We start from the raw sequence: 12,144 nt of genomic DNA, 5'->3' as shown, positions 1-12,144 counted from the left end.
AAACCAAAAACACACACACACACACACACACACACACACACACAAGCTCAAAAGGTTATGTTAGTTATGTTTTTGTATATGGTAGGATGGAGGGCTGTAAGTAAAAAGCCAAAAGTCCCGAAACATTAACTGGATAATTAAAGGACAACGGTTACTTGGTACAATAGCTGCATGCAGCCATCTGCATTTGAAGCATCCTGTACTTTTGTCATGAACATTCTGCTCGGTGAAAAACATGAGCATTTAAACCATTGGTTTTAGAGGTGTGCCGTGCTTTGACAATGGTTATTTTCTTGTTTGTGCCTGTTTTGTCCTCCCTACAGTCAGAAGATAGTCTAACTGTGTGTTTAACACATGAACATCTTCCTAAGCATGCATTCTGTTCTGCCTGGTGAGAGAGAGATTGTGGCATTAGGAAATCTATAAGTATGAATAACAAAAACCAGGGAGATTGTAATGCAGTGGGAGGGAAAAGTGTCTGAAAACAAAAACAACCCCGAGATGGTTAGTAAGTCGCTCTGGATAAGAGCGTCTGCTAAATGACTTAAATGTAATGTAAATGTTAGCACAAGCCCCGAAACAGAAACTAAAGCTGGCCTGTCTGTAAGGCTCAGTATAAATACATGATCAATAGTGATGGGGGGAAACTATTTATATACAGTGGGGCAAAAATGTATTTAGTCAGCCACCAATTGTGCAAGTTCTCCCACTTAAAAAGATGAAAGAGGCCTGTAATTTTCATCATAGGTACACTTCAACTATGACAGACAAAATGAGAAAAAGAAATCCAGAAAATCACATTGTAGGATTTTTAATGAATTTATTTGCAAATTATTTTTGCAGAAAAACAGCCCCAGAGCATGATATTTCCACCCCCATGCTTCACAGTAGGTATGGTGTTCTTTGGATGCAACTCAGCATTCTTTGTCCTTCAAACACGATGAGTTGAGTTTTTACCAAAAAGTTATATTTTGGTTTTATCTGACCATATGACATTCTCCCAATCTTCTTCTGGATCATGCAAATGCTCTCTAGCAAACTTCAGATGGGCCTGGACATGTACTGGCTTAAGCAGGGGGACACGTCTGGCACTGCAGGATTTGAGTCCCTGCCAGCGTAGTGTGTTACTGATGGTAGGCTTTGTTACTTTGGTCCCAGCTCTCTGCAGGTCATTCACTAGGTCCCCCCATGTGGTTCTGGGATTTTTGCTTACTGTTCTTGTGATCATTTTGACCCCACGGGGTGAGATCTTGCATGGAGCCCCAGAACGAGGGAGATTATCAGTGGTCTTGTATGTCTTCCATTTCCTAATAATTGCTCCCTGCAAGGTTGGTTTGATTTGATTTCTTCAAACCAAGCTGCTTACCTATTGCAGATTCAGTCTTCCCAGCCTGGTGCAGGTCTACAATTTTGTTTCTGGTGTCCTTTGACAGCTCTTTGGTCTTGGCCATAGTGGAGCTTGGAGTGTGACTGTTTGAGGTTGTGGACAGGTGTCTTTTATACTGATAACAAGTTCAAACAGGTGCCATTAATATAGGTAACAAGTGGAGGACAAGGGAGCCTCTTAAAGAAGAAGTTACAGGTCTGTGAGAGCCAGAAATCTTGCTTGTTTGTTGGTGACCAAATACTTATTTTCCACCATAATTTGCAAATAAATTCATTAAAAATCCTACAATGTGATTTTCTGGATTTTTCCCCCTCATTTTGTCTGTCATAGTTGAAGTGTACCTATGATGAAAATTACAGGCCACTCTCACCTTTTTAAGTGGGAGAACTTGCACAACAGGTGGCTGACTAAATACTTTTTTGCCCCACTGTAGTTGCATATTGGCATATTACTTTTTGACGATATATTGTATAGTTTTGACAATATTCTAATATACTTTTTGCGCTAGTTAGCTGTACCTCCACAAAACTTTACTATTTTTCCTCATTGCTTGTTCTACATCTTCTTTTTAAACAATACTGAACAAAACTAGTTTTCTTCATGGCTCTCTCTTGTTCCTCTGCAGCAGACATATGGGGAGCAGTATGTTTGGAGCATCGGTATCGCAATACATATAGAATCGCAATACATATCGTATAGGCACTTAAGTACCGTGATAATATCGTATCGTGAGGTCCCTAGCAACTCCCAACCCTTATGGTCAGACACGGCTAACAAGCTATAAAATCATAGCATTACTTTTTTTATGCAAGACATGAAGGATAATCTTTGATTTTATCAAAGAAGCCAGTTATATTGATAACGTTACTGTTGGAGTTAAACACCAAAAGGCCCCCCTTTTCCCAGAAGTACCCCAGGCCTCACTAATGACATTAGTGCCCACAGAGGCAGGCGGGCTGAGTGAACAAAACCCTCAGCTTTATTGGCATCCTCATCTGGATGCTTCGTCCTGTTCTTTTTGGTTCCCCTTCACAACACACTGCTCTCCCCCTCCCCCAACCTCCCAACTCTTGAAAAACAAATGAACAGAGAGGCCTGCCATTTGTGGTACCTAGATACAGTTCAATCCACTGAGGAAACTTTTTTTTTAAACATTCTCCTCGAACCTCGACTGTACCTACGGTGAACTCAACCAAAACAAAAGCTAGGGTAAACACCGTTAACACACCAATACTCTGCTTGACGCTTTTCAAAAATATACATGTCAACTAAATAAATACAATACATGTTGCTTAAGTATTAATGTAAGGGTTCCTGTGTTGTTATCAGATCAAATGAATTAAGTGATTTAGTCCAGTAAACTTGACATTTTCTGTGACCGCAGAAAGCCATGAACTCTGTTGCAGTGCATGACCTCCTCTACAGGCCTCCGTGTGGAATCATCCTAGCAACAGCGCTGGCCAATAGGGGGCTGGCAGGAGTCTTAACTTGTAGCCAATAGGAGACCAGTTCCAGATGTCAGTGAGTATGTGTGCCTGTGAGTGAATGTGTTTGCCACTGTATGTGTGTGAGAAAGAGATAGAGAGCTACAGATCAGTCTCACGTGCACCCCCGCCCATTCAAATAGTGTTATTTGTTCCTGTCCACCTGGTCTGCTGCTTCTCCCCAATGAATTTGCAATTTCCTTACAAAACCCAACAAGACAGAATTGTTTCGATGATGGTGGGTGTTCCTTTCAGTGACAGAATAATAAGAACGGAAAAAGATAGCCAGATTCACACCCAGAGAACTCAAAACATGTCTGCCATATTTTTTACTTGAATATATCAAAAGGGAACTGTTGGGTGAATGTTTTCTCCCAAAAGATTTGCCGTCATCCCTTCTTCCCTCCTTTCTTTTTGTTCATGCCTATGAGGCAAAAATGTGGAGATATCCCAGCAGGAGACAGAACACAGACACGGTGTACCGCTCCTGCTAGTGCCTACAATCGTCTCCCCAGTCACATGCTCACCACCCTCCGTCTCATAGTACTTGACGGGTCAGAACCAGCTGCTCTGCTTTTATCTTCCACTGAGCGTGCAGGGTCCAACGTTAACTTTTTTTTCTCACTGGCCCAAAAATCATTTCTACTTGCCCAGACATGGTGTAGTTTTTAAATGCATTGGGTTCATGCAGGGCCTATAGGTTGCCATGATTCTCTCTGCATTCAGCTATTAATAGGCTACATTTGGTTATTATGATATGTAATAAAAACCTGTGTAATGCACACTGAACCAAAAATATCAAACGCAACAACTTCAAAAGAGTTTACTGAGATTCTACAGTCAACTCAAATAAATTCATTCGGCCTTCATCTATGGCTTTCACATGACTGGGAATACAGATATGCATCTGTTGGTCACAGGTACCTTTTTTTTAAAAGTAGGGGCGTGGATCGGAAAACCAGTCAGTATCTGGCATGACCAGCATTTGCCTCATGCAGTGCGACATCTCCTTCACAGAGTTGATCAGGCTGTTGATTATGGCCTGTGGAATGCTGTACCACTCCTCTTCAACGTCTGTGTGAAATTGCTGGATATTGGCAAACTGGAACACGCTGTCATACATGTTGATCCAGAGCATCCCAAACATGCTCAATGGGTGACATGTCTGATGAGTACGCAGGCCATGGAGAAACTGGTGATATTTTCAGCCTCCTGGAATTGTGTACAGATCCTTGTGACATGGGGCCATGCATTATCCTGCTGAAACATGAGGTGATGGCGGAGGCTGAATGGCACGACATTGGGCCTCAGGATTTCGTCACGGTATCTCTGTGCATTAAAATTGCCATTGAGTCACTTTACGCCTACCTACATGTACATATTATTTCAATTACCTCGACTAACATGTAACCCGCACATTGACTCGGTACCCCCTGTATATAGTCTCGTTATTGTTATTTTATTTATTTGTTGTTCATTTATTTTATTTTTGTTTAGCAAATCTTTTTCTTAACTCTTATTTTTCTTAAAACTGCATTGTTGGTTAAGGGCTTGTAAATAAGCATTTTACAGTAAGGTTGTATTCGGCACGTGACATAAAATTTGATTATATATATATATATATATATTTTTTTTTTAAATGCAATCGTGCTCATTGTCCGTAGCTTATACCTGCCCATACCATAACCCCACCGCCACCATGGGGCACTCTGTTTACAACGTTGAGCAAAGCGCTCGCTTAACACAACGCCATACACGCTATCTGCCCTCTACAGTTGAAAATGGGATTCATCCTTGAAGAGCACACTCGAGCGTGCCAGTGGCCATCGAAGAATTTACTGCTCATAAATATTAATTTTTGGGGTGAGTAAAAATAGTTGTACCCGATCCCAACACTTTCTCACTAAAACATAATTACCAGAAGTCCACTGACATGCTCTGATAATACAGCTCTGAACAGTTAGCTCAATGGTCAGGCACCGAGTTCCTGACATGTATTGCCACTTGCGGTCAAAGTTCACATTCCCCATGGTGTGCAAAACAAATCCTTGAAATGTGGTATTGCGGTATTGTGTTGGGAAGAAAAGTGCAATCTTCACCTTGAAAATTAAGATTAAAGGCTCAATTCAATCCGATCTGCATTACAGTATTTACACAGTTGCTTTTTTTCCAATGGTCAAATGAACTCACAGATGTATACGGTACCCAAGCCCAAACCCCTACTACTACCAGGGCGACCCCTCTCCCAGGTATGCTTTTACTTTTCAGAATTAGAAGTGAGTGGGCACGGTTAGCATAATATAAAGGATTTGAAGAAAATATATATAATCTGCCCCATGTGGGATTACAATTCACAACCACTGAACTGCAACCGTCGAGAGGACTGTGCCACCGATCGGTCATAGCAGTTGGGAAAAAATACAACGACTTGACATGACCACCAATGTCATCTATTTCTTCTTAAAATGAATGTAGCTACGAATATAAACGTATAATCCTCAAAGCCTACATGTTTTTTTCCTTTGTAAAAAAGCGCATAGATGTTTATGAAACTCTAAGCAAAAAGTTCTAATTTGGTCATAGACGGAAATGTGCCTTACTGCCTTTTAAATTGCGTAACGTCAGTAGTCTAGTCAAGGAAGCGTCAATATAGTGGCACACTCCACTTACCAAGTCCATTGCCAAATAAGGCACACTGTCACCTGATTTTATAGTAAGACCTGAGGTGGTACCACCCAGCACATCTAGAAGGGAGTGTATTTCATACCGAACCCCTTCCCTTGAGATGACATAAGTGTTCCTACAGTTCCTTTATCAATGGTAAGAGTTGAAGCGCTAGGGGCAAAAAGAGCTAGATCTACGACTAAAAGTCCAAAATATATACATTTTGTAACGAACGGTCAAAATAAAGACCAGAATTCACATATTTCTATACAACTATGTCTAAATCATCTGGTTTTCGATCAAACATTTTTTTTTTTAAATAAAAGTTAGTCTTTAAGACAAACGCGATATATCGAATGGCTACAGTAGGCCAGCCAAGATGAATACTCGGTGTTTTTGTGCAGACTATCAACAGTAGCCAGCATATTGCTAGTATGTTCACTATTGAAGGTTTACTTTTGTAAATCACCTTCCCTAAAATCAATAAGCTCCGCAAATGGATGAATGAATGCATATTTTTGCTCTGGACAGCTTGTGTGTGCTGTGTTAAGGTATCAACTGATGTCAATTGTGGTCCTTCTGTGGCTCAGTTGGTAGAGCATGGCGCTTGTAACGCCAGGGTAGTGGGTTCGATTCCCGGGACCACCCATACGTAGAATGTATGCACACATGACTGTAAGTCGCTTTGGATAAAAGCGTCAGCTAAATGGCATATATTATTATATATTATTAATTGCGGGAGTGTGGTGGTGCTTGAATGAGCGGCCAATCATATTGCTCAAATACAAATACCATGACTGTTCGGTGTGTAGTCTTCAATGGTTTTACATAAATGGTAGATTGCAACAGAGCAGGTAAATGTTCAACTGGAACGCAAAAATAAACTGTAAAGTTACTGGGCCAGTCGGGACAGTGACTGGCGAGATCCACTGGTCCGACATGTTTTCACTGGCCCCGGGCCAGCGCTAATGTCGGTTCCTGGGGAGACTTTTGTTTAGGGGAAAAGCCAGACAATGTAAAGACTGATATCAGTGGTTCAGCCTAAAGAAGAATACAGTACATGCTTGGAACTCTGGGAATGATCAAGTTAAGAGAGTGGCGTACCTGGTAAGGGTGTACTCCCTGAGTCCTGGGTGGAGGTTCATGGCAGAAAATGTACCTATACATCCCCTCAACCGCTTGTCTCTGCCTATTTTCCATGTGACAAACAGCGGGCTGTAAGAGAAAGAAGGGAAGACAATGTTAGGACCTTTAGAGTTAAACACATTAAGAACATCAGTTAAAATCTTGGCCCAATACACCGTTTGAAGGTCCAGGATTCACTTACAGTGCGTTTGGAAAGTATTAAGACCCCTTGACTTTTTCCACATTATAGCCTTATTCTAAAATTGATTAAATGATTTATTTTTCTCATCAATCTACACACAATATATAGGGAGGTGACCAAGAACCCGATGGTCACTCTGACAGAGTTCTAGAGCTTCTCTGTGGAGATGGGAGAACCTTCCAGAAGGACAACCATCTCTGCAGCACTCCACCAATCAGGACATTATGGTAGAGTGGCCAGACGGAAGCCACTCCTCAGTAAAAGGCACATGACAGCCCGCTTGGAGCCTGCCAAAAGGCACCTAAACGACTCTCAGACCATGAAAAACAAGATTATCTGGTCTGATGAAACCACGATTGAACTCTTTGGCCTGAATGCCAAGCATCACGTCTGGAGGAAATCAGGCACCACTCATCGCCTGGCCAATACCATCCCTACGGTAAAGCATGGTGGTGGCAGCATCATGCTGTGGGAATGTTTTTCAGGGGCAAGGACTTGGAGACTAGTCAGGATCGAGGGAAAGATGAACAGAGCAAAGTACAGAGATCCTTGATGAAAACCTGCTCCAGAGCACTCAGAACCTCAGACTGGGGCAAAGGTTTATACCTTCCAACAGGACAACGAACCTAAGCACACAGCCAAGACAATGCAGGAGTGGCTTCGGGACAAGACTCTGAATGTCCTTTAGTGGCCCAGCCAGAGCCCGGACTTGAACCCAATCGAACATATCTGGAGAGACCTGAAAATAGCTGTGCAGCGTCACTCCCCATCCAACGAGACAGAGCTTGAGAGGATCTGCAGAGAAGAATGGGAGAAACTCCCCAAAATACAGGTGTGCCAAGCTTGTAGCATCATACCCCAAAAGACTCAAGGCTTTAATCGCTGCCAAAGGTGCTTCAACAAAGTACTGAATAAAGGGTCTGAATACTTATGTAAATGTGATTTTTCAGTTTTTTAAATGAATTTTAATAAATTAGCAAAAATTTCTAATCCTGTTTTTGCTTCGTCATTATGGGGTATAGTGTGTAGATTGATGGGGGGACTACTTATTTGATTTCAGAATAAGGCTATAACGTAACAAAATGTGGAAAAAGTCAAGGGGTCTGAATACTTTTTGAATGCGCTGTAGGGTTGAGAAAAACAATTGTGGACACAATATTTGAATTGATTTCTCACATTCCTAGTGGTGACACTGACAACAAAGGTCTTTTTCAACTAACATTGCACTGACAGATATTGATTGACAATGTGTATAGCAAGTACTAAAAATAAGATTGCTACATGAGGTTTCTGTTACAGTTTGCTATTAGGCATAGCATAGCTCTCTGGTTTTACATTCAGGTGTTCTCTGGATCAAAGTACAGTTAACCTTTTCTGTCAAAGCAGCAACCTGTCCAGTTTACTCTGCCTGTTTGTCATGGACATATAGACTCAGTCAGCACCATAGTTTGAGTTTGACTGCGCATTGGGAGCTAAAATCAATTTGAGCTAAAAATCCATTTTAAAATCAAGCGAGGCAGCAGTCAGTGACATTTTGTCTTGCGTTATGTTATGTGTGCCCAGAGAATTCCCTGCACCAGCAGATATACTGCTTTGTGTTCTCTGTAAACTGACAAAGTACCCTTAGTAGCCTACATGTTATGTTTAGTCTCTACCAACAAAAAACAACACACACAGTTGAAGTTAGAAGTTTACATACACTTAGGTTGGAGTCATTAAAAATCATTTTTCAGCCACTCCACAAATGTCTTGCTAACAAACTATAGTTTTGACACTTTAGAAACTTCTGATAGGCGAATTGACATCATTTGAGTCAACTGGAGGTGAACCTGTGGATGTATTTCAAGGCCTAACTTCAAACCCAGTGCCTCTTTGCTTGACATCATGGGAACATCAAAAGAAATCAGCCAAGACATCAGGGGAAAAAAAGTCTGGTTCATCCTTGGGAGCAATTTCCAAACGTCTGAAGGTACCACGTTCATCTGTACAAGTATAAACACCATGGGACCACGCAGCAGTCATACCGCTCAGGAAGGAGACGTGTTCTGTCTCCTAGAGATGAACGTACTTTGGTGTGAAAAGTGCAAATCATTCCCAGAGCAACAGCAAAGAACCTTGTGAAGATGCTGGAGGAAACAGGTACAAAAGTATCCATATCCACAGTAAAACGAGTCCTATAACTTCATAACCTGAAAGGCCGCTCAGCAAGGAAGAAGCCACTGCTCTAAACCCGCCATAAAAAAGTAAGACTACGGTTTGCAACTGCACATGGGGACAAAGATCGTACTTTTTGGAGAAATGTCCTCTGGTCTGATGAAACAAAAATAGAACTGTTTGGACATAATGACCATCGTTATGTTTGGAGGAAAAGGGGGAGGCTTGCAAGCTGAAGAACACCATCCCAGTAGTGAAGCACGGAAGTGGCAGCATCATGTTGTGAGGCTTGCAAGATGAAGAACACCATCCCAGTCGTGAAGCACGGAGGTGGCAGCATCATGTTGTGAGGCTTGCAAGCTGAAGAACACCATCCCAGTCGTGAAGCACGGAGGTGGCAGCATCATGTTGTGAGGCTTGCAAGCTGAGAACACCATCCCAGTCGTGAAGCACGGAGGTGGCAGCATCATGTTTTGGGGGTGCTTTGCTGCAGGAGGGACTGGTGCACTCCACAAAATAGATGGCATTGTGAGGAAGGAAAATGATGTGGATATATTGAAGCAACATCTCAAGACATCAGTCAAGAAGTTAATGCTTGGTCGCAAATAGGTCTTCCAAATGGATAATGACCCCAAGCATACTTCCAAGTTGTGGCAAAATGGCTTAAGGACAACAAAGTCAAGGTATTGGAGTGGCCATCACAAAGCCCTAACCTCAATCCCATAGAAAATTTGTGGGCAGAACTGAAAAAGCGTGTGCGAGCAAGGAAGCCTACCAACCTGACTGAGTTACACCAGCTCTGTCATGAGGAATGGGCCAAAATTCACCCAACTTATTGTGGGAAGCTTGTGGAAGACTCCCCAAAACAATTGACCCAAGTTAAACAATTTAAAGGCAATGCTACCAAATACTAATTGAGTGTATGTAAACTTCTGACCCACTGGGAATGCGATGAAATAAATAAAAGCTGAAATAACTCATTCTCTCTGCTATTATTCTGACATTTCACATTCTTAAAATAAAGTGGTGATACTAACTGACCTAAGACAGGGAATTTTTACTAGGATTAAATGTCAGGAATGGTGAAAAACTGAGTTTGAATGTATTTGGCTAAGATGCATGTAAACTTCCGACTTCAACTGTACATGTTTAACACACCAACACAATATGCTTATATGCAGGGAATATTGCAGATTAGCGTGTCCAATTAATCACCTAAAAGCATGGCAGCAGCTCCACCTCTTAGCCCTCCCACCTTTTCTCAATTACCCCCAGGATTACTGTCGCTAACTAAGTATTTTACCACACAAAAAGGCTAATACTTGCATGGGTTAATACACTTTGTTAATATAGACCACTTTCAAATAGCTTAACTAGTCCTGATCTGGGCAGAGAAGGATGACGTATGAGGGTTCCAGCCTCATTCATACTTAAGGAGACGTCTCTGAGCTGAGTATTAACACACTCTATTGTATAAACTCACTTCCCCAGAAGAAGAATTACATCAGTCCAGTAGGGCACAATGTGGAGGTAGATACATCTACCATGATGACCACCTCAAAAAGAAAGGGGCCAGGAAAAGAAAATGTACCTATTCTTAGTATCAATGCCTTTCTTGACGCTCATGACTTCATGTATATTTAAAAGCCGGGGCAATACAGAGGGGAGGGAGGAAAGACGGTCTTGGGAAAGAATATGACAGAGTAAGGAAAGGAGGTGGAGAGAGAAGTCAGTTGCTTACTAATCAACAATGTCAATATTCTTAATCCTCAACATGTGTTCAGAGTGAGGAATAGCTGAGGAGCAATCTACATTAAAATCAAGTACTCTCTGGACTGCACAGACAGTACTCGATAAGCGCCTGGAAATAACACAACAGTGGACAAACACTTCACAGTCTGAAAGAAGACTGTAGAGAGGAGGAAGACTACACAGGAGAAAAAAAGTATGTCTGAGTGAGTGTGTGTGTGTAAGACAGAGACATCGCAAACTTGCTTGATTGATGTCAGTTGATCCTAATAAGAAGTGATCTCTCAAGGGACAGACAGACAACTCCATACTTTTGAAGCGAGTGGGCAGCTCTGCTGTAATAGGTTGACTTCAGACAGACAAGCTCCTCCAGACAGCCAGTGAGTGAGTCAGTCCATCCGTCAGGCGGGACACTTCCTGGCTGTGCAGTAGAGACCTACCCAACCCAAGAGACTGAAGGCCGCAGCCTGCAGCTCCCTACTTAAAATGAATCGCTTTTAATCTAGCTGATGAACCCCTTGGCAAATAAGGTGAGCAGCAGCCTGGGAGAGGCTGTGTGAGCCAAGACAATCTGTGGGAAAGCAAGTGCAGAGATGGGGACACTTGACAAGAGCTACAGTTGTGACCCCAGTCACCATTGTGGGGTGAAAGACCACCTTTAATGACGGTTTTCCATTGGTCTGACAAAAGCTGAGGTTCCATTTCCAAACCGTGAAATTCTACTTAAAAAGGATTTCAGTTAGAACATTTGTCTATCATACAGTTTCCTAACAAGAATCCATGATAAATCTCTTGCGAGTGAGCAGCCAGTTGTGCCTGCTAACTAAACATTCTATGGTGAGTGTTACGAGTTCTGGGGGGAGGGGTCGACAGGGAACATTTTTGACATGCAGCCAGGGTTGATGGGTTCAGTGCGTTACAAAAGCCAGACTCCTGCGAGTCAACATGGATTTATCTTAATGAACTGCTGATAAATCAATCACACCATGAGGTCTGAGCAAACAAGAGAATCTTTCTAAAAAAAAAAACATGACTGAGTCACAAAAATAGCACACCAGACCATTGGGCACTTCAGATATGAAAGGGAGACTGTGGGAGTGTCCTGGGTTTAAAAAGCTAGAAAAAATAAAAATCATTTTTGCCGTTCAGGCAGGTAACTACACAGCAGCATGATTGTCTTTGTGTCCACTGACCATTGAGAATCAAAATTAAATTATTATATTCCCCAGGCCCCTATTAGATGCTCACTATGCTATGCGTAATTCAGGCGATTTTTCCTCTGTCCCTCTACTCTATCTTTTTTGGCAGAGCTCCCACTCGGTTCTGTGTGCCCATTCTGAAGAGTAATCCCAGCCTTCTGGCCACATACTAAAGGGATG

The 12,144-nt window shown here is 42.1% G+C and overlaps 1 protein-coding gene across 50 annotated transcripts in view; it reads right to left on the bottom strand.

Moving 5' to 3' along the window:
• Positions 1-12,144, bottom strand: part of LOC118385143 (nuclear protein AMMECR1-like) — a 35,422-nt gene that overhangs the window by 14,264 nt on the left and 9,014 nt on the right. For all 50 annotated transcript variants that reach the window (XR_008139167.1, XR_008139171.1, XR_008139170.1 and 47 more), the window contains exon 2: positions 6,640-6,750. Coding sequence is in view for 1 of the 50 variants with exons in the window: in XM_035772038.2 (XP_035627931.1) it covers positions 6,640-6,750 (111 nt within the window). In the remaining 49 variants the exon portion in view is untranslated. The remainder of the gene's footprint in view (positions 1-6,639; positions 6,751-12,144) is intronic.

Source organism: Oncorhynchus keta, chromosome 6, assembly GCF_023373465.1.
Source record: "Oncorhynchus keta strain PuntledgeMale-10-30-2019 chromosome 6, Oket_V2, whole genome shotgun sequence".
Lineage (NCBI taxonomy): Eukaryota > Metazoa > Chordata > Actinopteri > Salmoniformes > Salmonidae > Oncorhynchus > Oncorhynchus keta.
Note: the sequence above shows the minus strand (reverse complement) of the source record. Positions and strands in the feature narration are given on the sequence as shown.